The 22,571-nt window shown below is 56.3% G+C and overlaps 1 protein-coding gene across 1 annotated transcript; it reads left to right on the forward strand.

The window, feature by feature from the left end:
* Window positions 1-3,277: 3,277 nt before the first annotated feature.
* On the forward strand, window positions 3,278-19,430 carry LOC119111919 (unconventional myosin IC; the record flags this gene model as incomplete). Its single annotated transcript, XM_037235793.1, is given in 19 exon segments — window positions 3,278-3,491; window positions 6,304-6,419; window positions 6,803-6,873; window positions 10,109-10,320; window positions 10,754-10,933; window positions 11,370-11,579; window positions 11,916-12,015; window positions 12,335-12,497; window positions 12,766-12,935; window positions 13,324-13,478; window positions 13,954-14,082; window positions 14,243-14,396; window positions 15,033-15,264; window positions 15,804-15,935; window positions 16,312-16,410; window positions 16,841-17,121; window positions 17,563-17,690; window positions 18,218-18,436; window positions 19,299-19,430. Coding segments are annotated over 19 exon segments (2,994 nt in total). The 3' UTR covers window positions 19,416-19,430.
* Window positions 19,431-22,571: the final 3,141 nt, after the last annotated feature.

Genomic DNA, 22,571 nt, shown 5'->3' on the forward strand with positions numbered 1-22,571 from the left:
TCTGGTCCCGCCGGCTTGGTACCCGGCGCGCGTCAGAGACCACCGCGGACTCCTCTGACGCGCCCGGCAGCACGCGCCCGGCCAACCTCTGGTCCCGCCGGGTTGGTACCTGGCGCGCGTCAGAGACCACCGCGGACTCCTCTGACGCGCCTGGCAGCACGCGCCCGGCCGACCTCCGGTCCCGCCGGCCTGGCACCGGGCGCGCGTCAGAGCAGAGACCGCCGAGGACGTCCGGTACGCGCGGTACGCTCGGTGCCCGGGGTGGGTACGTCCGGGCGGCGGGTGCGTTCAGCGGTGGGTGCGTCCGGCGGCGGGAGGAGGCTGCGGTGGTCGGCGTCGGCTGCAACCGTGCGGACTGTCACCGCCGCCCGGACCGCGGCGGGGCGGCTGGCTTTGTGCTCCGCGGTGCGGATCAGTTAACGGCAGACAGCCGGCGGCTCGCGCGAGTGTCAAGCGGTGCACGTGGCTCGTGTCGGTAAGCGGTTCGCCGGCCACCTTTGCCGTGCTACGAAAGGTGGAGCGCAGGCAGGGAGTGTGTCAAAAGTAGGCCGGAAGCGGACACCATTCTCCTGTAAGATTGTTGATAAATGTGTTCGCTGAAACGGAAATTTGTGTCCGAAAGAACGTACGTGAGTACCCACGTCCACCCCACTCGTTATCCCTCGCTCCTGAGCATTCCACAACTCAACCAACGCATTACACCCTCGTATCTTCAAAAGGTCTGAGAATAGGCTCATGGGGTAGCCTTTCGTTGGGTTGCAAACGAAAATGGGTTCATGGGGTAGGGCAACGTTTTCTTTGAACGCAAATGTTTATGCTTCGCCGCCGCAGTGACTCGAAGTCCACGTGAGCTCCTGCGTGTGTGGTCTGCACTGATCGACATCCCACGAGGCCTCTTCGGGAGCACCCAGTCTGTCCTGCAGAGGCGCCAGCAAAACGCTAGGTGTATTTACACAGGAAGGGCTTGTCTATCGCCTGCTACCACGGTGCAGAAGGTGTATCTGTGTGGGGGTGGGGGGCGGCGGCAAACATCGCCGTCGTTCCACCGGGCGTTGGCGAATTCTCGATGCGGCTGCAGTTAGTTGATGTGAACGCGATTGTACGTGTGCAGCGTTCGTGCATGCTTGCCGCATATCTCTCTCCCTCTCTCTCACTCTCTCTCTCTCTCTCTCTCTCTCTCTCTCTCTCTCTCTCACTCTCTCTCTCTCCCTCTGTCTCTCTCTCTCTCTCTCTCCTTCTCTCTCGCGCGCGATTTTGCACGCCGCCTGCCTTTGTTGATGATCGCACCCCACCAACATGTCAACAGCGCGCAGCGCGACAAAAAAGCCCATTCCTCCGGCGCGCCCCCAGCGTAGGCCGAGTCGGTCCAGTTTTTACCCCACCTCTCCACGCGCTCTCGCCCTTTCTCCGCACCTCTTGTCATTCGCGACATAACAGGCCTGGGCACAGCCTGCTCAACCGTCTGCTCCTGCCACGGCCGGCCGACTTTCACAATTGTTTTTCGTCTCGCCTTGACACGGCCCGGTTATGTGTATCGTCATGCGAGGACGCTGTCACGACGGCGGCTGCTCTAGCCCCATATGTTGGCTAACGCGCTCCACCGGGCCCTTGACGGGCGTCACTTGGCCGACAAGCCTTGCATGCTGCAGTTGAATTGTAGGGCACGAAGCTGTCTACTACATGGACTCACTGTCAGGTCGCCAAAGGACAACCTTGAAAGGCTGAATGCACTGGCTCCAGTGTAATGACTGTAACTTCACAATGCCGCTATCCTATGCGGCACTTCAGGCTGCTCGAGAACTGGAGCAATGCGCTCTTTCTTTCTCACAATTAAGAACTATGAGACAACACGAGCAACGTTATCATCGATGCACACTCAGGGCATGCATATGCTATACCTGTCTGTTATTTATGGATTACGGCAGCGTCTTCAGTAAATATTGTATTTGATGGGATCTGACGATCCCGGTGGCAAAGTGCGGAACTTTTTGTAACATCGCTGCGGATGAGTTACGGCTGGCCATGCCATTGTCTTGTCATGAACTTCTTCCGCCGATTTCACTAAATCTGTCATGCTAGTTTGGTTTACTGTTGCGCAATGTCCGATTGGTATTAGTCTTGATAATAATAAGCTGCCGGCCCTGACCGAGCTTTTCTGGGGAGCCTAACAGCATGTTGTGGGGGGGCTGTGTAGTAAATTACAGTCTGTACTGATTCTGAATACAACGTACTGCTTTTCTAGATATGTGCAGTTTTGTGAATGTAAAATATATTCATGAATTGTTTATCTCTTTCTATTGTAGAATTGAACGCCTTGCCCAAGCCACAACGGGGCTGGTCAGGCCCTGCTATGCCTGGTCTGGCGCAGTCTGACCTGACCTTCCCAGACGCGGCCCGATCCACCCATCCAGCCTCCCACCCCCTCCCCAGTAATCGCAGTAATCCAGCCATATTTGTAACAAAGGGAGACCGCAAGTTGGCAAAATTGCAAATTGCGTGCATTCACGCATTGCAGAACTGCATGCAGCACCGAATTCCACTCATCATGCCGGTAATCATGCATCCCGTAATTGCATCGTATTATATCGCGAATACAGACGGGCATTAGCATCTGCCGATAACCACACGGGGCTGGGTTTAAAGCAGAGCCTCAAACCGTCCGGCAGCCGCAGCCCGCCCCTATCCCATGCAGCTGCCGCCGACAGGTGGGCCATCGGGACCGGCTGGCGGCGGCCCGTCAGGCGCCACGGACGCTGGACAGTCTGGCCCCAGTCATGTCCCCGCCCCCACCCCCATCCCCACCCCTACCCCCGGACGGGAGCGGCTCTGTCTGGGCGCCCTCTGGTGTATCGATCAGCGACCCATGCACCCCTCGCTCAGAAACCCCACAGCGGGTGGCAGCACGGGAGGTGGACACCGCTCGGGCGGGCGTCTCCCGGCCGCCGGCCCGTAGACCGGGGCACGAGGGGTAGCTGACGCGCCGGTCCGTCTGTGGCTCGGGCCGTGTTTGTCGCTCCGCTCAAATGTCATTTGTTTGCGAGTGGCGACCATTGAGAAGCAATCCAATTATAACGAAGCAAACAGAGTCGGAGAGCATCGACCGTATTGGGTAGCATTCGACGCTCTGGTTCCACGAGCTGCACAGCCCCCCCCCCTCCCCCTCGCCCCCTCCAGCTCCCTGCAGCGGCCGCCCCTGTTCCGGCATGCCTCCATGTGCCGGTCGGGTGACGGGCCGCGCGCGAGCGCACGTCGCTGACACGTGTGTCCGTGCCGACAGGAGCCGCGTGCCGCTGCGAGCAGGCCCGTGACCCGTAATCCGAAGGCTGCGATTCGTGACCCGTGATCGTGACTCGTGACCGGTCGCCATGGAGCGCGCCCTGGAGCACCGGCACACGATCGGTGTGGAGGACTTCGTCCTGCTGGAGGACTACCAGAGTCAGGAGGCGTTCGTGGACAACATGAGGAAACGCTTCAATGCCGACCTCATCTATGTGAGTGCCGTAGCGCCACTCCGCTTGGAGTGTCGAGGCGGGCGGAGTGGAGTATGGTGGATGCAGGCTTATCGCACTGATGCATGCCCTTGCCGTGCCCTCTGCTGGTATCAGTTGCATTGCATATTGCCCCAGGTCTTCCTCTCTTGTTTGCACGCGCAACATCGCCGTCCCATGTATAATTCAGGAACGCTTTCAACTGGGGGATGAGAGAAGTCATCTACACTTGTTCCGAGCATCAAACTTGTGACGCTGTACCACCGCAGTCGCGATACAAAGGACAATCCCACTCTCCTCCAAACACGTGCGCTCTTCTTTTATTCACCGCTCCGCGCTGGAAGCCCTTATAACATACGTAGCATACTGTTATGATACGCAGCCGGAGATACACTGGCGCGTCCGGCCGCTGATATAATCGGTTGGCTCAGCGTCGTGCCGCATCAGTCCTCGCTGAGTTTTGCGCGCGTGGTTACCCAATCTCCCGCCAAAAATAGACCCACTTCTCACGTCGGTCGCCAGCCTGGGCCTAAACCGCAATGCGCGCCTTCATTCGAGCTTCAGAGCCCAATCTCCCGGTCCGTAGCCACCGAAGTCTATGGGTTCGTGACTGCTCCTCCTGCGATTTAGTGCAGGCGCCCGTGAGTCAAACCGTGACGCCCTAAGTGGCGGCGCCGGCGACAGGGGGCCTTTATCCACGGCAACCCGGGCGTGGATGCACGAGCCGAGTGCGGCAACATCTGCGACCGGCCGCGGCCCGCGCGACGGGGCAGCCGGCTCTCGCTAATACATGTTGGCGTGCACGCTGCACCGCCACAAAGGGACGTTGCGACACGTTGGAGAGCGGACGGGGGTGGGCGAGGGATAGGGTGGCGGCACCTGCTTCAGGTGCGAACTGAGGCGCGAGGCTGCGTCGCGGTCACCTGATGCCGTCACTGCGCCTACCGACAGCTGCTGCCGGCGCGCGACGACCGAGGGTCGCGCGCCTGGTGCCACTTAATGACGTCATTATGACGTCGGCGCCCACTGCCGAGGGCCATCTGGTAGCCGACGCGCCTGAGGCTACGGAGCGCGCTGTTGTTTCTCTCACAAGTGATGACGTCGTTAATGAAAGATATTATTCAGGACATGTGCTGTGTTTACCAAGCGATAAACAATACCAAGCGATTCTGAGCCTGTGAATAATACCAAACGAGCGAATTTCAGCTCTGGTTTCACGGTCGGGAGCCGGTTGAATGCGTCCAAATCTGTCAAAGGGAGATAAAGTTAGGCTACTGAAGCACTGCTGGACCGCACTCATTGATCATTGATATGTGGGAAGCAGGGGTGTCACTTTCTAAAATCGGTTGGAGGGCTCAGCCCCCAAAAAATTGACCTCACCTACCCCCCAAAACCTGTTTTCTCCCCGGTTTTCGGACACTTGAACTTGCTTCCTCTAAGTAGAAATTTTAAGACAAAGTTTGTTTTGCATTTCGTAGATTGAAAATTGTCTTCCTGCGGAGAAATGACTTTTAATTTCAAGCTGATGGGAGTTGTTTCTTTATGAAAAGCTTAAACTGAGGTTTGCTTACAGGAAAAAATCATAGCAAACCTTAGTGAGAATCTCTGATGACTACCGCAGTCGCTGATCGTGTCATATGACCACCATAGCCACGACTGTGCGACAAATACACTTGACATTGTTGGTTGAAATTATGCGTTAGCTTTTACCAGGGACCCTGTACTTTTAAAAAAGTGACATATACTGCAGTTAATGGTTGTTTATTCCAATCCGGGCGCTATTTCAGACGCTTGTCAAACATTTTCAGACAAGAGCTTAACATATGAAGGAGTTAGGATGAGAACAAATTAGGTACCTGTAGAATACTATTTGGTACAAAATATATATGATTCTATTAGTGAAGTGCTTAGGTACCTGGTATATAGCACCAATAGTTAATTGTCCTGTATGTGTTTGGCCCTGCATTCCCGCATTACTCATAGGCATTGAGGGGGTTCATAAGCGCATTGGGGGGAAGGGGGGCGCGAATCAGCACTGCTGTTGGGGGAAGGGGGGCTCGGGGCTACCGAAAGTATATAAAGCGACGTCCCTAGTGAGAAGGCTGTAACAGGGCTGTAATTTGTATTCATTTGGGAGAGGCAGAAATGCCTTTAGCTCCTTGACCACATTGACCAATCCCAGACTTACGTAAGGTCTTAGGTGCGGCTGCGAAGACCACGACTGGCCATACATGAACGTTTGTCCTCTCTCGAATCCCCTCCATGGATTATGGAGAGCTATATCCGTGGATTGTTATGTAATATATGCGCCACCTCCTCCGGTTAGGTGTCCAATATAGACTGGCACTCGTAGCGTCAAGCATAACTGGAGACCTGCTTATTTATGCATGCATCTGAGTGCATCAAAATGTCCCTCCGCCTGTTCCGTGGGTGATTCTTTCCTCGTCTGCCATGTATTGCCGGTGATGGGGACGTCCTGTCGCTGGCGGCACTACGAACGATACATCTACATACAATGAACCCCTCGTTCACCGAACGCCACGATAATCCGGTCACGACCTGGGCGCGACCCATCGCGGACGCGGTGTGAAGCCGGCACAAAGATCTGCCCATACATGGCCGGTGGAATCTCGTGCCCCTCCGCCCGACGGCACTTAAGTGCTGACACGGCTCCAGCCGATAAACAACGGCAACGGAGGCGGGCCCAGAAGGTCGCCTGCCTCGGCCGCCTGTGCCGCACAGCGGGGCACCCTTGGGCCCGCGATGACCGGCGCGTTCCCTGTGACGCACCGTCCACCGTCTCTGCCGTCCACAGACGTACATCGGACCCGTGCTCGTCTCGGTCAACCCGTACAAGGAGCTCGGGATCTATGGCGAGAAGCGCGTGAACGAGTACCGAGGTGTCAACTACTACGAACTGCCCCCGCACATGTAAGTGTGCTGCTCCTCGCGTCTGCGTTCGGTTGCGTTCAACACGTTGAGAGGGATCAGTTGGTACACCTGCATCCTAAGAGCACACGTTCACAACGGCAGTATGTAAGCGATATCAGGATGAGAGATAGGACCGGCTGGCACAACGGGCCGCTAATGACTTAATCGATCGCATGTGTTTATTGGTGTTCCATGTACTTGAAAGCGTCTGTTAACGCCAAAAGAAAGACGGATGGTCTTAATCAAAACTCCAGTTTATGTTTCTGTTCAAAGCCAGGAAGTAATGCATCTTATTCATGACAGGGTGCCATGCGACGAGAGTGCCGACGCTTAGCGATACTGATATTTGTATCGATATACCGATAACGCGCCTCCCGTGACAGATTCGCGGTCATCAACGGCGCCCTGACGTCCATGGTGGAAGAGACCCGAGACCAGTGCATCCTGATCTCAGGTAAGCCGACCACACCTGGTGTCGCGCGCACCTGCGCACCTCTGCAGCAGCTGCCGATCGTCTCCCTGGCTGTTGGGCGTCACTCTGTCCGTCATCGTCGCGGTGGAGACATCCCCGTTTCCTCACAAGCGTTGGAGCTAGCCGTGCACGACGTCCCAGTCTGCGAGGTTCCGCTCGATGCGGCAAACACACAGGCGCCACCTCGCGTGACCCAATTAAATCACGCCTCTGCTGAGCCAGCCGCGGCCAATCACGCTCGCTTTCGTCTGGACCCGAGTGTTACGTCACTCTCCAGCCGGATGGACGGCAACCGCAGCGTCCCGCTCCCTCTCTTCAGCGGTGCTGGGAGAGGCGACCGCAGAACGTCGTTGTTACGCACCGCAAGTGGCTGGATAAAGTCCATGCGGCGGTGCAAACGCGCCGAGGATGCGCTCCTGACGGACTGCTGGGAGCATTGCGGCTCTGTCCCCCCTCGGCCCTAGACGGCTCGTGCAATCGCAGGAATCTATGTGTGAAAAGTCCGCTGTGCTTCATGCGGTGCCTTTCAACTGCAGGCCTCCGCAGGTGGTGAGGATCAGAAGACTTAGCCAGATGGGCTTGCTCGATGGAATCAGCTCCCAAGAGGACCGGTAACTGTCCGACCTTGCGGCTGTTGATCTCCACCCTTCCCGCATGAGCAGCGACCGGCCTTCCGCACTTCTTTGTCGGTGACCTCCTCGCATACGTGGTCTCTGACCTCCCCGAACTGACCTCTCGGCCTCCGGGTTTCTCTCATCGTTCGGTTTATGACCTCTCGCATCCCTCGGTCTCCGGGCTCCCGGCATCTCGTGAGCTCTGGGCTTTCCGTATCCCTCGATCCCTCGCCTCCCCACACACAGAACCCGGTCTCCTGCACCCCTTTATCCCTGGGTCCCTGCGTCCCTCGGTTTCTGATTTTCCCGTATCCTCGGTCTTCGGGTTTATTCCATCTCTGGCACTCTGACCCCCCCCCCCCTCATCCCTCAATCCCCCACCACCCTGCATCCTTTAGTCCCCAGCCTCTGCACATCCTTCATTCCCTAACCCCCCCCCCCCCCACACACACACATACACATCCCTCGATGTTCATGCTCCTTTCATACCTCGCTCCCTGACCTCCCTACACCCATGGACGCCTGCCTTCCCGCCCCCTCAGCCGGACAGCGCTCGCGCCAGGCCGGCGCCGCCCGCGCGGTGCCGACGGCCGGAAAGCTGCGCCGCCCTCTCGGTGACCGGCGGCAGGAGAGCTGCGCCGGTGCGGGAGCGGCGGCGCAGCTCCCGTGCAGGCGGTGCAGGCGGTGCAGCAAACTCGGTGCAGGCGGCACGCCCACCGGCGGGCCGCCGCAGCTCAGGTCCGCGTCTGCCCGCGCGGACTCGAGGTTTTGTGCACGGAGATGCGCGCTGAGGGGTGAAAAACTGGCCGGCAGAAGGTTGCGTCGACAAGTTTTTGTGCTCCTGCTTGGAAATGGTCAGGGTTGTTGGTTATTTTCGGCCTTTGGTGTGCAGCGGCGAATATACCTTTAGCTGACAGTCATCTGGCACGGCTGTGGTTAAATTTCGAAGGTCGCTGTTGCCTTCGGCGCTGTTTACGGTGCACTCGGACTTTCTATTCTCTTTTGGCTGAGCGGTATCGTCCACATGCCTTTCCCTAAGCTTTCAGAATCCGATAACGTTTTCACCGGTCCCGATGGCATCGCTTCCGCGGCTCTCTATCCCTGCTCCTTCCGTGTGCACTCAGCCGCTCTTGGATCTGTTTCGAAACAGATGCGACGATACCGCACACTTCGTTCACGTCACCTTCCCCTCGGGCGCGGCGGTTCATTCAGCGCGGCACGCAACAATCATGCCACTATTGTTTACCGGTGGTCTGGGGCCATGCCAGCCTGGGACGGCTCGGCTCGCTGCTCTCAGGCCGCGCCGAACCATTGCCACACTATCAGATGGGCAGGAGTGTCGGCTCCGACTGACCATGAGCCTTGGTAGCTGAACGAGCCTGATAGGCGATAGCGGAGGCCGATAGTCTGCTATCAGGCCGTGCTCATGAGCCCTGCTGGCATGTCGGAGATCCGTGAGCGTGGACGCCACGATCGACCCCGGCGGGCACTTCATGGCTGGGTGCGAGTCGACCTGTCGGCAGACAGTCCGACCTGACTGTCGACATGTCGGTCTACAGTCAGTCCTGCAGGGAGACCGTCTGACCTGTCGGCAGACAGTCTGACCTGTCGACAGACAGTCTGACCTGACTGTCGACCTGTCGACCTGACCTTTGACTGACTGTCGACATGTCGGTCGACAGTCAGTCCTGCTGGGAGACGATCTGGCCTGGTGGTAGACGGTCTGGTCTGTCGCCCGAAGGTCTGACCTGCCGGTAGGCATCCTACCCGTCGGCAAACAGTGTGGCGGTCTGCCGGCCCGAGGCTGTCAGCTGAACCCCGAGGCCACCCAGGCGCTCTGGCCGTCAGACAAACAGCCGAGTCCCGCCGCTCACTGTCCGGCTAGTAGACTGTAGGAGAGTGTGCTGACCGTGCAGTTGTTCCACCAACGAGGCGCTCTGGCTGTTCAGCAGCCAGCGAGACGTGCGGTCAGGCTCCAGCCCTCAGCCAGACATTCATGACGTCAGCGGGGCTGTGAGGTCATAACAGCCTGGACAGCCCCCACTTGAGGACTGTGTGTGGGCGTCAGTTGAGAACATCGGTGTTCAAGAGTAGGGCTCGGTGCTCGTCGCCAACTCCGGTTTTAAATGGCGAGGAGCTGTAAGCATGACGCCGAGATTACCTTTGGACTTTGGAGCCCGACGGCCGGGCAGGACAGTGCAGTCAAACAAACATCAGACGGTGCTATATGTGTTGTTCTTGGGTGTTCTTATATGGTTGTCAGTAAGGTTATCTACAAGGCTCAGACCATCCTCGACAGCTGAGGTATGCTAATCCCCGCTAAGTAATCCAGGATGTGGGTGTTATATTATTCGCTGAGGTGTCACAAAGAGAGTCACAAATACACATGCAGTGAACTGATTCTAAAACCAGAATTAAATAGATTTAATTCCCAAGTAAGTCTAGTCGGTAGCATTACGCTGTATTCTGTTACCGTCGCGGACCGTCAGTTATAGATTACTCTCAGATGTCTGACTTTCAAATACGAAGCCTCATCCTACGCTACTTCACAATGCATGGCGACCAAATCCTGTAATGTATTCATGACATCCCTTTCTTTTCAGGTGAATCTGGCTCGGGAAAGACTGAAGCCTCGAAGAAGATTCTGCAGTACATCGGCGTGGTATGCAGCAGGACGGGGCGGGACGTTCAGAGCGTGCGAGACCGACTCATCCAGTCGAACCCGGTGCTGGAGGCGTTCGGCAACGCCAAGACAGTGCGCAACGACAATTCAAGCCGCTTCGGGAAGTACATGGATGTCGAGTTCAACTTTGTGGTGAGTTGCGGTGGGGCTCGGATTGGAAACAAAAAATACCTGTGATGACGTGGTCCGAGTCGTATCACCGTGCTGCTTTGCCATGCTTCATAAGTGGGAGCGGCAGGGCAGACACACCAGGGAGGATCATTTAAGGTACTTATGCTCTCGTGCTGTGTGAGCCTCTTTTACCGCTATGCCAGAGAGTGATGCTTTTGGATGGAAGCCCCTGGAATGCTGTGGACCTCACCACGATCGGCCTGACTGCCGCGCAGTTACAGCCAGCGTAGCTGGTTAGCAAGGTAGCTGTTGGCCGGGCGCCTCGCTGCGTCGTTAGATTAGCTGCCCCCACGCCGCTGCCAAGCGACGTCAACAGCACGCCATCGCCGTCCGCCTCCACGCCACCTCCGGCCGGAGGGTCACGTCATTCACCAAACGTTCTGTCCGCGCGTAGGGAGAGCCCACTAGCGGCCACATCCGGAACTACTTGTTGGAGAAGTCCCGCGTGGTGACGCAGGCGCCCGGCGAGTGCAACTTCCACATCTTCCACCTGCTGCTGGCCGGGGCGTCGGACGAGCTGCTCAAGGACCTGTGTCTCGAGCGAGATCCCAGGGCCTTTGACTACACCAAGCAGGTGGGGCGTGGGCCAGCCCGTGCGAGCGCAACACGTGCGAAGGAATGGGCGTCGGAGCCGCACTAACGGGATGGGTGAGCGGGAATGCCAAAATAAACACTGCCGCATCTGTGGGTCGTTCATCTCATCGGCTCGTGCCAGGAATCGCACGTGCTGCACTAGCTCGCGCTTGATACGTGGAGGGGGCGAGTGTTGCAAAAGTAGGGCGTGTCAGCTCGTCGTAATGCCACAGCTTTGACGCTCTCACCGCTGATCGCATCATTTCACGGCTCGCAGATCGGACACACAGAACGCCCCTTAGATGATTCGCTATTGGTACCGATCGGCTGCAGCCCATGAGCGTGAAGCACACATTCTCATGGCGGGGTCGAGGCCTGAACCGCCGTAAGTTCCCTTCCCCGCCGTGTTGCTGAAGACGTCCTCCCGGCTACCGCAGTCGGGCCACATGCGCAACAACATGCACGACAGCGACCAGTACAACACGGTCATCAACTCGATGGAGATCGTGGGCTTCGGCAGCGGCGAGCAGCGCGACGTGCAGGCGATCGTGGCTGCTATCCTCCACCTGGGCAACATCCGCTTCGAGGATATCAACGGCACGTCCTGCAAGGTTGAGAATAATGAGGTTGCTCAGCGCATCTCCAAGGTAATTTCGGAGGGTGGAGGTAGTGAGAAGGTAGCGGAGAGGTTGGTTTCTTGCCTTATGACAGCAGGGCAGCTTCGCACCCGCGTACTTTGTTGGGACACCAAGAGTTGCGGAGTGCGTGGTCGATGTGTATTTTTGCCTATGAGTAGATGTTACGTCAGCTTCCTCCTATGCCTTACAGAAGATGCTGACCTTGCTTGGCGGTGCATATTTGCCATGGGTTTGTACATAAAACCATGCCGAGCAGTATCATCTATCGACTGCGTGCCTGCACACAGAACGAGAGCGTGGTCTGTGCCGCGTGCCTACACTCACGCCGCTTGCCCCGGTCGGCAGGTCCTAGGCGTGCCCGTGGCGGATGTCCAGCAGGCGCTCACCCACCGGACCATTGAGGCTCAGTCGGACGTCGTCACCACCACGCTGGGAGTGGAGCAGAGTAAGGCCAGGCGCCAGGCGCGACGCTTAGCGCGAACGACATCCTGCTGTTACTTGTTCACTTCACTTCAGCTCTTCGTGTGGTAAAGGGGTATGGTTTAAAACACACGACATCTGTTATACACGCCGAGCGTGAATCGTGATGGGCAGCGCTTTCTCGTGCTTGTGTACTTGCGATGGTACTCAGCTGCCTCCCCGAACGCATCCACTCGCAATCAAACGCCCACTCCGCCCCTCCCGCCCGTGTCGCAACAGGAGCGCTTTCTTGAGTTATCCCCCAGAAGACCACTTCCACGTCTTGACGCGTTCCCTCTGCTCAGGCGCGTACGCCCGGGACGCGCTAAGCAAGGCGGTGTACGACCGCCTGTTCTCGTGGCTGGTGCGCCGGCTCAACACGTCGCTGGCCAGCCACGGCCAGGCGACGCGCCATACGCTGCTCGGCATCCTCGACATCTACGGCTTCGAGGTGTTCAAGAGCAACGGGTGAGTGGCCGCCGCCGCCGCTAGCGTGACCGGCGAGGTGGAGGGAGGGCTCCTGAGAGGAGGAGACGACTGGCATTGCGGCGATTGGCAATGCTACGTGCTGGATGAGTGTCTTGGGGTGCCCTGGGGTGCGTCTGTGTGGTAGATGTACCTCTTGTAACATCACGGCTTGTATTGTTGCCACCATGGGGGGCCGGGAGCCGGAGCCTTTTTTGCCTTTTCCGCGCAGTTGGAATGTTTCTGAGCCCGTGTTACGCTTTCCGTGCAGGTTCGAGCAGTTCTGCATCAACTACTGTAACGAGAAGCTGCAGCAGTTGTTCATCGAGCTGACGCTGAAGTCTGAACAGGAGGAATACCTGGCCGAAGGCATCACCTGGGTGCCCGTGGAGTACTTTAACAACAAGATCATCTGCGACATGATCGAAAGGAAGCACACCGGTGAGAGCGTGGTCGCAGCTTCTTGGGCGGTCTAGCGAGCTGATATCGTTGACGTCACTGTAGAACAAAGGCGCCGTCAATGCGGCCATATGGTGTTGCTACGGATGAACGCGGTGATTAGTTGCTTCTTTTACAACAGAATACGTAAAAAGGATAAAATTCGTACTTGGGACTATGAGCGTCTCGTGACCATGCGGTCTTAACGACGATAAACCGGCATAGCACATTTAGATGCGCCAGTGGTTAACCGATTGGCTTAAACTAAACGGACTTACAGGCCCCCTGGCAAAACCGCTACGCTCAGTTCCATGCAGTCCTAAATCACGTAGCGAATACACCATCGTCATGATCGACATCACGGCAGTCTTATCTTGTGCACGCGCTCCAGGCCTCGTATCGCTGCTGGACGAGGAGTGCCTGAGGCCGGGAGACGCCACCGACCTGACCTTCTTGAACAAGATGACGCAGGCGCTGCGAACACACGCCCACTACGTAGCCCACGAGAGCGCCGACAACAAGGCTCGCAAGACCATCGGGCGAGACGTGGGTCCTGCTTCGGGGGCGGGGGAATGAGAGGGGTCGAATAGAGTCACGAATGGTCACCGATGCCCTTTCGTGTTCGTCGGTGCAGTGGTAGGTCTGGGTTTAACGTGCAGCTGACGTGTGTCTCGACGTGGAGCGGCCTTCAGCCTTCTGGATGTAGGGAACTGTTGGCTTGCGTTGAAATGTTCAAGTTTTGGGAGATAAATTTTCAGGTCGCGCCTTCAGCGTCCCTATTTAAATGTTTTCCTTGGGTACGTTGACGATTGAATCAAACATTTATACCTGTTGCGCTTGAACCACCGCCCAGATTTTTCTACTACGACCAGGCCTTGCCACTTGGCACGCTCAACTCGCTAGGTTTCTCCCCTCTCATCCAAAAACTGACTGCAGCTCTGTCTTCGGCCACTCAAACTTGTTTTGCGAACTTCACAAAGCGGTCTCGTTACACCGACACCCCTCCTCCTCACCCTCGCAGGAGTTCCGCCTGATGCACTACGCTGGAGACGTCACCTACAAGGTCAAGGGCTTCATGGACAAGAATAACGACCTGCTGTACCGTGACCTGAAGGAGGTCATGGCCAAAAGCACCAACAAGATCGTGCAGGTCAGCTGCTTCCTTGGTTTCACTGAAGGCGTCTGTAGCGTCAATGGCTGGTGACGTGTCTTAAGATTACCGTCTGGCTCACTTGTTCAGGGTTCCTCTAGTCTAGACGACGGCCAAGACAACTTTCACTTTGGTTAACAGACTTCTAATCGTCACGTAGGACATTTTCCCTCCCACGGAGCTGCAAGGGAAGAAGATGCCGGAAACGGTTAGCACGCAGTTCAAGAAGAGCCTGGACCAGCTCATGACGATCCTGATGTCGAAGGAACCCTCCTACATACGCTGCATCAAGCCCAACGACGTCAAACAATCGCGTGAGTCTGCTGGAAGCTGTTCTACGCTTCTAAAATCATATTGCCCACCGTGGGCTGTTGATGTCTGTCCTCCTGTTACATCACGCAGTCTTTCATGGCAGCGATGTTGGGGTGTAATCGGTAAGTAACTTCTCAGTTACCCTGGTGTAGTGGTCGAACTAATCAGCTCGTCAGAGGGGCTATCAGCACTTGAGAACGGATTTGATAACGGCGATAGCACCTCTGCAGAGGATGCATGGATTAACATGCCCATGCTAAGCTTAAAGGTGTTATCTTCAAGGACAAAACGCGGACTCGCAAAAGGTGTGCTTCCTTACTACTTTGATTTGATCTGTGTACGTACCTCCGTGCGGCATGACTGTCCATACCGACTAAGCGTCAGTCACCGTTCTGTAGCAGTTCTTCGAAATCGGTAGTTCAGCGTTACAGAAAAAAATGCGCCGCCGAGTCTCATGGAGCTTGCGCTTTACTGACCTCTTTTGAAACCTCGGCATTGAGGAGCTGCCGGTTAAAGACGCCGATTAATATCCCCACCGGACCCTCAGCCTGTCGGCCTCCCCTGATGACGCTAGGGAAAGCCTACCCGGCGTCCGGCGTGTCGCTCACCTCCCTCCCCCGCCCTCCCCTCCCCTTCAGGCAACTTCGACTCCGAGATCATCAGCCACCAGGTCAAGTACCTGGGCCTGATGGAGAACCTGCGGGTGCGGCGTGCCGGCTTCGCCTACCGCCGGCCGTTCGAGCCGTTCCTGGAGCGGTACAAGTCACTGTGTCCCGACACCTGGCCCAAGCACCGTGGTCGGCCCAGTCAGGGCGTCGACAAGCTGATGAAGCACCTCGGCTTCAACAGCGAACACTACAGCATGGGCAAGTGAGTGCTGGCGCCGGCGTGGAGGCGATGTAAGAAGGACCTTGGTTACGGGGTTAAGACGGATGTGATGGTGCAGGGGTGGGAAGGGAAGACTTTTTGAGACTATTTGCCTTTTTGAGACCAGGCTCGGTTTGTGGATGTCACAGGATCCTCCGTGGGGTTTGTGGTGTGGCGTGCGTGCGCCTCGCAGCATCACTGCAACATGGAGGGTGAAGCATGGCAGAAACACATCTCCTGCGGGTCTTGAGTTGGTGCAACTTGCTATACATTCGACTGTTTTTTTCCTAAGCAGATTATGCAACGTTAGTGGTCGGGTTACAACGGATTATGTATCTGGTGTATTTCAGAGCGCACAACAAGCGTTGTTCTCAATGTGTCTTACTGTGATACATTAGTCATACGAATGCTGGTTTCGCTACGTTAACAGAGGAGTCCTGTTGTACGACGCATGCTTAGCCGACAACCGGAATATCCCCTGTGCTTCTGGTATGCGGGACCATGGACCCGGAGCGTCAGACCAATCTTCGCACACATTTCAGAACCAAGATCTTCATCCGCCTTCCAAAGACCATCTTCGACGTGGAAGACGCTTTCCAGGCGAGAAAGCACGAGCTCGTCACCCTGATCACCAAAATCTGGCGAGGCCGCAGGCAGAGGCTGAAGTACCAGGAGTGAGTGGGTCTCCTTACCATGGGTGTGATCCGCGCTCAGAGGTCTTCCAAGGACGTTTAGTCGCGGCTGCATTTTTATCTATATGCCGGCGCACGGGAGTGGAAATCTGTGCGTACATGGCCAATCCCAGCGGAGCTGATTGTCTCGGTTTTCTGTCCAGATATCCAAGCTTAAGCGTATGTGTGCAACCATATTTATGAGCAGCTTAGGAAAGTTTCCAGCATCCCTCATAGACCACGTTGCTTCGGCGTGATGTGACATCCACTGAGTTACTGGTGCATTTTCTGTTAGACATGCAACGACTGCATATGGTGAAGAGGTCGGCCAGCTTTTGCTGATGTATGGGCCATTCTCTCTACCGTTGCCTGTTCGCAGGATGCGCAAGAGCGCGATCATCATCGAGTCGTACATGAGGAGGCACCTGGCGAAGAAGGAGGCCGAGAAACGGCGTTGGGCAGTCGGCGTCGTCAGAAAGTAGGTCTCTTCCTGGTTATTGATTGACAGATAGAGGCTGTGTACACCTGATAGTGTCATGTATATATGGCTGTGCGTATATTTAACAACGCTGCCGGAAAGTTGACGTTTGAGGCAAATTTGAGAACGTGGCTATAGGGCTCAAAGTTTGTATGCTCAACCTGGTCACGCGGTCATCAAGTTATGCACTACGGCCGCTCAACTAACCACTCAAATCGCCACGCCACCATGAACGTCCAAATGACTCCGACCTACGCCGGAGAATTGCGCAAGCTACCACGGAATCAAAATAAGCAATTCCTCTTAAAACGACTCAAAATCACCACCAGCAGACAAACAACACGCAAACAGACAACCATCGCGAATAGATAAACACCCCGCCACGGTCTCAACAAGCCATGACGCACACTCGCGCGATGTTTCCCCTCAGGTTCATCACGGGCTTCATGACCCGCAACGGCCCAGTGACGGACATGAACCGCCGCTTCGTGGCGGTTGTACGTCGCGAGTGGCTGCTGCGGCTCTCCCGCGCCTTGCCCAAGAAGCTGCTGGAGAAGAAGTGGCCCAAGGCGCCGCCGCCCTGTCTGGAGGCTGACAAGCTGCTGCGCCCCATGCACCGCACCTGGCTGATGCGGAAGTACGTGCACAAGCTGCCAGCGCCCAAGAAGTACATGTTTGAGCAGAAGGTGTTGGCAGAGAAGCTGTTCAAGGGTGAGTGCCCTGGACGTGTGTGTCGTGCTCTGTCCGGGGATGGAATGAGAAGGGGGCGCGGATCAGTGATCGGTACGTGGAGAAATACGACGGTCTAAGTCGATGGGGAGTGCATTCTAAGAGCCTCGGCTGACGTAAGGAGTGAACTGTCATCGCTGAAATTCCGCGATCTGGCCTCTTGACGCCCTATTCAAAAGTTTTTGAGTGGAAAGTTGAATGTTTTGGCGACTCGTGCTTCTGTACTTTTGTTATTCCAGCTGTCATTTATGTTTGTAAAGTATCTCACCAGACAGCTGCTTAGACCGGCGAGAGTCTCGCCATCTTTTCGTTCGACCGCGGTCCTTCGACACAGGATGGCTGTGGAACGGACTCACCGCCTTCACGATTGGATATACAGCCTCCTCTCGACCGCCTGGTATGACGTTCGTCGGCACGTTTCAGGCAAGAAGGCCAGCTACCCGCAGACAATCGCACAGCCGTTCCGGCAGAGTCGTCTGACGGCCGAGCACGAGTCCATGAAGGGCGCCGTGTTCGCCGCCGTTACCAAGGTTGACAACAGCGAGGTCAAGGTGAGGTCAAGGCCGCCGCAATGGAGGCCTGATGGAAGTAGATGGAGGGCCACATCGAACTAGGTTGTGAACGGGATCGGCACTGCCATAGTCTTTCTGTGCGGCTCTTCTCGATTTTTTGCGGAGGTCGCGTTCTCATGGCTCCCATCATGTGCCAGAGATATGGTCCTGCGCTTTTCTCTTATGCCTGAAACTATCGCACTCCCTGAACATGATCCGTTTGGTGATGTCCCAGATATCATACTGCATTGCGAGAGGCGCGACGATTGCCATATGTGGACACTGGGCTTTCCCAAACTGATTGCGCTATATCCTGCCCAATCGCTCTCCACTCCCGTGGTTACCAGACACGATTCACTGGCGGTATGACGTCATCCTGCCCAATCGCTCTCCACTTTCGTGGTTACCAGATACGATACGCTGACGGTATGACGTCATGAGATAAGGTGTCTGAGCTAGGTGGAGCAGTTGTTCCTGCGGCCGGGGCGTGACATGCGGCGCTCTGAAGCCTCTGCCATCTCCGACAGTACGTGACACCGGTGACCAAGTATGACCGGCACGGCTACAAGCCGCGCCAGCGATGGCTCGTCGCCACCAAGCAGGGCGTGTATGTGCTGGACGTGCACGACAAGCCCAAGCTGAAGGACCGCTTCACGCTGAACAACCTTCAGCTGACGATGACGTCGGTCAGCGACCAGCTGCTGCTGCTCAAGAAACAGCAGGCCGAACAGAACGGCAAGGAGAAGGTAACGCAGCGGATGGGTGGCTCGACCGAGCAGCTGGTCGTGCGAGGGCCGCTCGTCCGAGCAGCTGGTCGCACAGGGACCGCTTGTTCGAGCAGCTGGTTGCGCAGAGGCCGGTTGCCCGAGTAGCTGGTCGCACAGGGACCACTTGCCCGAGCAGCTGCTTGTGCAGAGGGCGCCTGTTCGAGCAGCTGGTCGTTAAAGGGTCGCTTGTTCGAGCAGCTGGTCGTTTAAGGGCGCTTGCTCGAGCAGCTGGTCGTGCAGCGGCTGCTTGTTCCAGCAGCTGGTCGTGCAAGGGTCGCTCACTCGAGGAGCTGCCGAATGGGAGACGTATTTAAATGTTGATTGAGAAGCATCAAGCATGGCATCAAATAGGGTCGTAAAGCGCCGTCCGTTGTGACAAGGTTATGTTTTTTCGGTCGTCGCCAAACGCCAGAGCAGTGAGGATTCTGCACCAAATTGACTGCATACCTCGTGCTGAGTCAGAGCCAGGCCCTAGTACTCTTCTCCGCTCCAGAGAGGTGTCGGCGCACGCTAGTCCGTCCACATACACTCACTACCCAAGGACGGCGATATGCACTCCCGCCTCGCCCTGGTGTGGGCGACCCGTAACGCTTACCATGACTTTAGTGGCTTTGACCCTGGCGTCATCCCGCTAAACATATGAAAAGTGGACGGAGTCGAAATTTCGTTGTCATTACCATCTTGCTACACCACGACATCGCATATCAAGCCGGCCTTGCCTCGCCTATGTGGGCGTCAACGCGAGCATGGCATGACAGGCCGCGGCAGGAACGCGCCAGCTGACTCAGCCTGGCGGATGAGGCAGCTGCGGGACGTGGCTACATTTGCCGTGCGTTCGCAGGGCGACCTGATTCTGATCTGCCCCCACGTGATCGAGCTGGTGACCAAGCTAGCGGAGATCAGCGCGGAGAAGGTGGCAATTGACATCGTCAGCGAGAGCAGGTCAGTGGGAGCATGACGTGCTGGTCAGTGGGAACGTGGGTGCTCGTGCTTAAGTCGGCGGCTCGCCGGGCTCGCGTACAGTACTCGTCGCAGAACTTGCGCACTGCGCTGACTCTGATCCGACCGTATCTGTTGAGCGGCCGGCGTGCCCACGCCAGGTGTCGCCTCCACAGATGACCCGCACCGCTGGCGCCGCTCGACCCCTCGCCCGTCAGCGCCACTCACGACAGTCTCGCCTCTCGCCTCCCCGCGTCGCGTGTGGCGACTGTCTGACGCACTTTCCCCTTCCACAGTCCACCACCGCCAAGAAAGGGAGGCAAGGCGGGCACCATTGACCTCGTCAAGGACCCATCGGCCAAACATTCACAAGGTAGAAGAGCTCCAAGCATCTGGTCGTGTGAGTGGCTGTGCTGAGGAGGCCGCCGCCCCTCCCCTCATCCTAAGAGCTCGCCCTTCAGAGCCGCACCGGCCCTCCCCTGCATCCTAAGGGCTCGCCCTTCAGAGCCGCCCGCCCTCCCCTCAACCTTTTAGAGCTTCGCCTCCAGGCCCTCCCGGTGGCAAGCTGGTGACGGGCTCCTCAGGCCCGTTACCGGTAGCGCGGGCATAGGTATGGTACCTGCAGACAAGGTGCTGCAAAGTACGGCCAGTTACGTTACACTGAGGCGTTTGAGTTATAGTCCCGCCATAATAATTGCTCTGGAGGAAAGGTCATTTACGATTAACTTTCCTATGGTCGGCCGTAGTCATGCTTCTTTCAAGTACAAAACGTATCGGGGAAGTATACCGCATTGTCTCTCCGAAGCCGGGGGAGGAATTATCAAAAGATCCATTCAAGGCTGCGTGAACTGCAGTCGGCCACAACTTGCAGCTGGCCTACGACATTAATCCACTGCCAGCGTCACTGGTGCACCCCGCCGTAGCGATTCTGGTATGGGACAGGCGGACGTTCCTGTATCCGCTTCAGGCTCGGCGGATCCAATTCTGCAACTCCCACCCACCAACACCCCCCCCCCCCCCCCCCCCCCCTCTCCTCAACAGGGACACCGGAACATTGTCAATTCGATAGCTTCAGTGAGTTGTAAAACGCCTAGAAACACCAGTCAACACGGATAACCGAAGCTGGCGTCTTTAAATAAAACACGTTTTGAATTGTACCTCGTTGGCGTTTTGCTGGCGAAAGAGGGCGGCTGACCCCCCCCCCCCCGGACCTCAAATATGCAACCAGGCTGTTCCGAGCTATCAAATACGGTTAAATAAAGTCTATGTATTTGGCTACGTGGATGCAAGCCGTATTGTGATGTGTTACACCACCGTGCATCGCATTTGGTATACACAGCGTGGCTTAACTGCGCGCTTAAGTAACCTGAACCCTCCTCGATTACCGAATAAGGTGTTCCATTTGCTGCACGTCATTCTTCCAGGCAACCGTAGCGTATCTAGTTGTTAGACATCGGACTAACACGTGCCTGTCCTGTCTCCCGTGCTGCTTAGATGGCTTGTTCTTTATTCTGTATCGTTAGGTTCAACTAAGGTCGTTCGTTCGGGTTCTACAACTTCTTGTGAGGTCATCTTATACCTGGCGTCACATAGTCACATCCTGTTGGCCGGGCAGTAGCTACGTGTACTAACAGTGCTATTCGTTGCAGTAAACACAAGCCTGAGGTATTGTATAGAACAGTCTTAAGGCGGTTTTTTTTGTTTTCACTGGGGCAATAACATTATTTTTGGAGAAATCTGCGCTATTTGATTTTTATGCGCACGGATAAGTGTCGTATCTATGCACGCAAACGCATGGTCTGATCCAAGCATGCTAAGTGGCCTTACATGAATGACTGCCTTAGAAATGTTCTATATGGCATGCACCTGCGATACTGTGCACGGAATTTGCTTTCCAAAATCTGTAATGACGCTCACAATATTGCCTCGTCGACAGAAATGGATAAATAATCACCGTTTACTAACACAAATCAACAACCCAATCACGAACCCTGCCCTGTTCTTCTGGCTTCTTTGATGGTAACCCTTACGACCGACCTCACCGCGCGGCCCCGCATTTCAGACGCACGCCTGAGGATCAAAATGCCGCCTTGGCGCCCCTGCTGGGCCGTCGGGACCGCAGTGTTGGATCGTCCTGGCCCCGCAGCGGCGCTGGACCGCCGGTGCGCGGGTACGACCGGTACTTAGGCGCTGCCCTGGCCGCCATCTGTCGGCCGCGCGCCAATACAGAGCTTCGGCGTTGTCCGCAATCATTGTCGCTTGGGCGAGAGCCAGTTGTGATTTGGTGCCATGCCTTCTGAATATAAGAAGCTTTATCGTGTCGTTGGTTGATCTTGGTTGGATTCGGGATCGGAATGACGTGGTTTGGTCTCGAGTTGTGTGACTGGGCGATCGGTCAGAAACCGACGTTGGACGCCGACCCCGAAGGAATGCATGTACCGTGTGGTAAAATGTGCGCGGTTTAGACACCAGGAACCCGCTCTCTACAAATGTCGGCTCGTACAATCACATGGAATGCCTTCAGTGCGTCCATCCGCTCCGTAAGTGACGAAGGGACGCACATGCGCATAAGATCCATGCTGCAATGCACGCCATACATTGCTGCAGCTCTCGGAGTGCTGGCGGGCAACAACCCGTCGGAATTTTGACCCCGGCAGCTGTAGGGGCGCTCGATCCGCTGACTTCCATACTCTGTCCATTTTCACACATCACAAACACACTGCACATACTAAGATGTGTACGCTCGAACACGGATGGGAAGGGTGTGAGCAGTGCAGACATGAAGTGCGTATACAACCATGATGACGCTGAGAGGTATCTGCAAAGACGCGTGCATGGTGTCAGCGAGTTGAGTGGTCCATGTCAACGAGTGCAGTGGTCCAAATCAATGAGTCCAGTGGTGCAGATAAGCGTGTCGAGTGGTCTAAATAAGCGAGTCCAGTGATCCAAATCAGGAAGTACAGTGGCCCACATCAACAAGCTGAGTGGTCCAAATAGGCGAGTCCAGTGGTCGGAATCAGCGAGTACAGTGGTCCAAATCGGTTAGTCCAATGGTCCAAGTCAGTTAGTCCAATGGTCCAAATAAATGGGTCCTGTGGTCCAAATCAGCGAGCCCATTGGTCCGAGGCAGCGAGTCCATTGGTCCAAGTCCAGCGGGTACAGTGGTCAAATCAGC

This window comes from Pollicipes pollicipes, unplaced genomic scaffold (genome assembly GCF_011947565.3).
Source record: "Pollicipes pollicipes isolate AB1234 unplaced genomic scaffold, Ppol_2.1 Scaffold_7261;HRSCAF=8764_pilon_pilon_pilon, whole genome shotgun sequence".
Classification (NCBI taxonomy): Eukaryota; Metazoa; Arthropoda; class Thecostraca; order Pollicipedomorpha; family Pollicipedidae; genus Pollicipes; species Pollicipes pollicipes.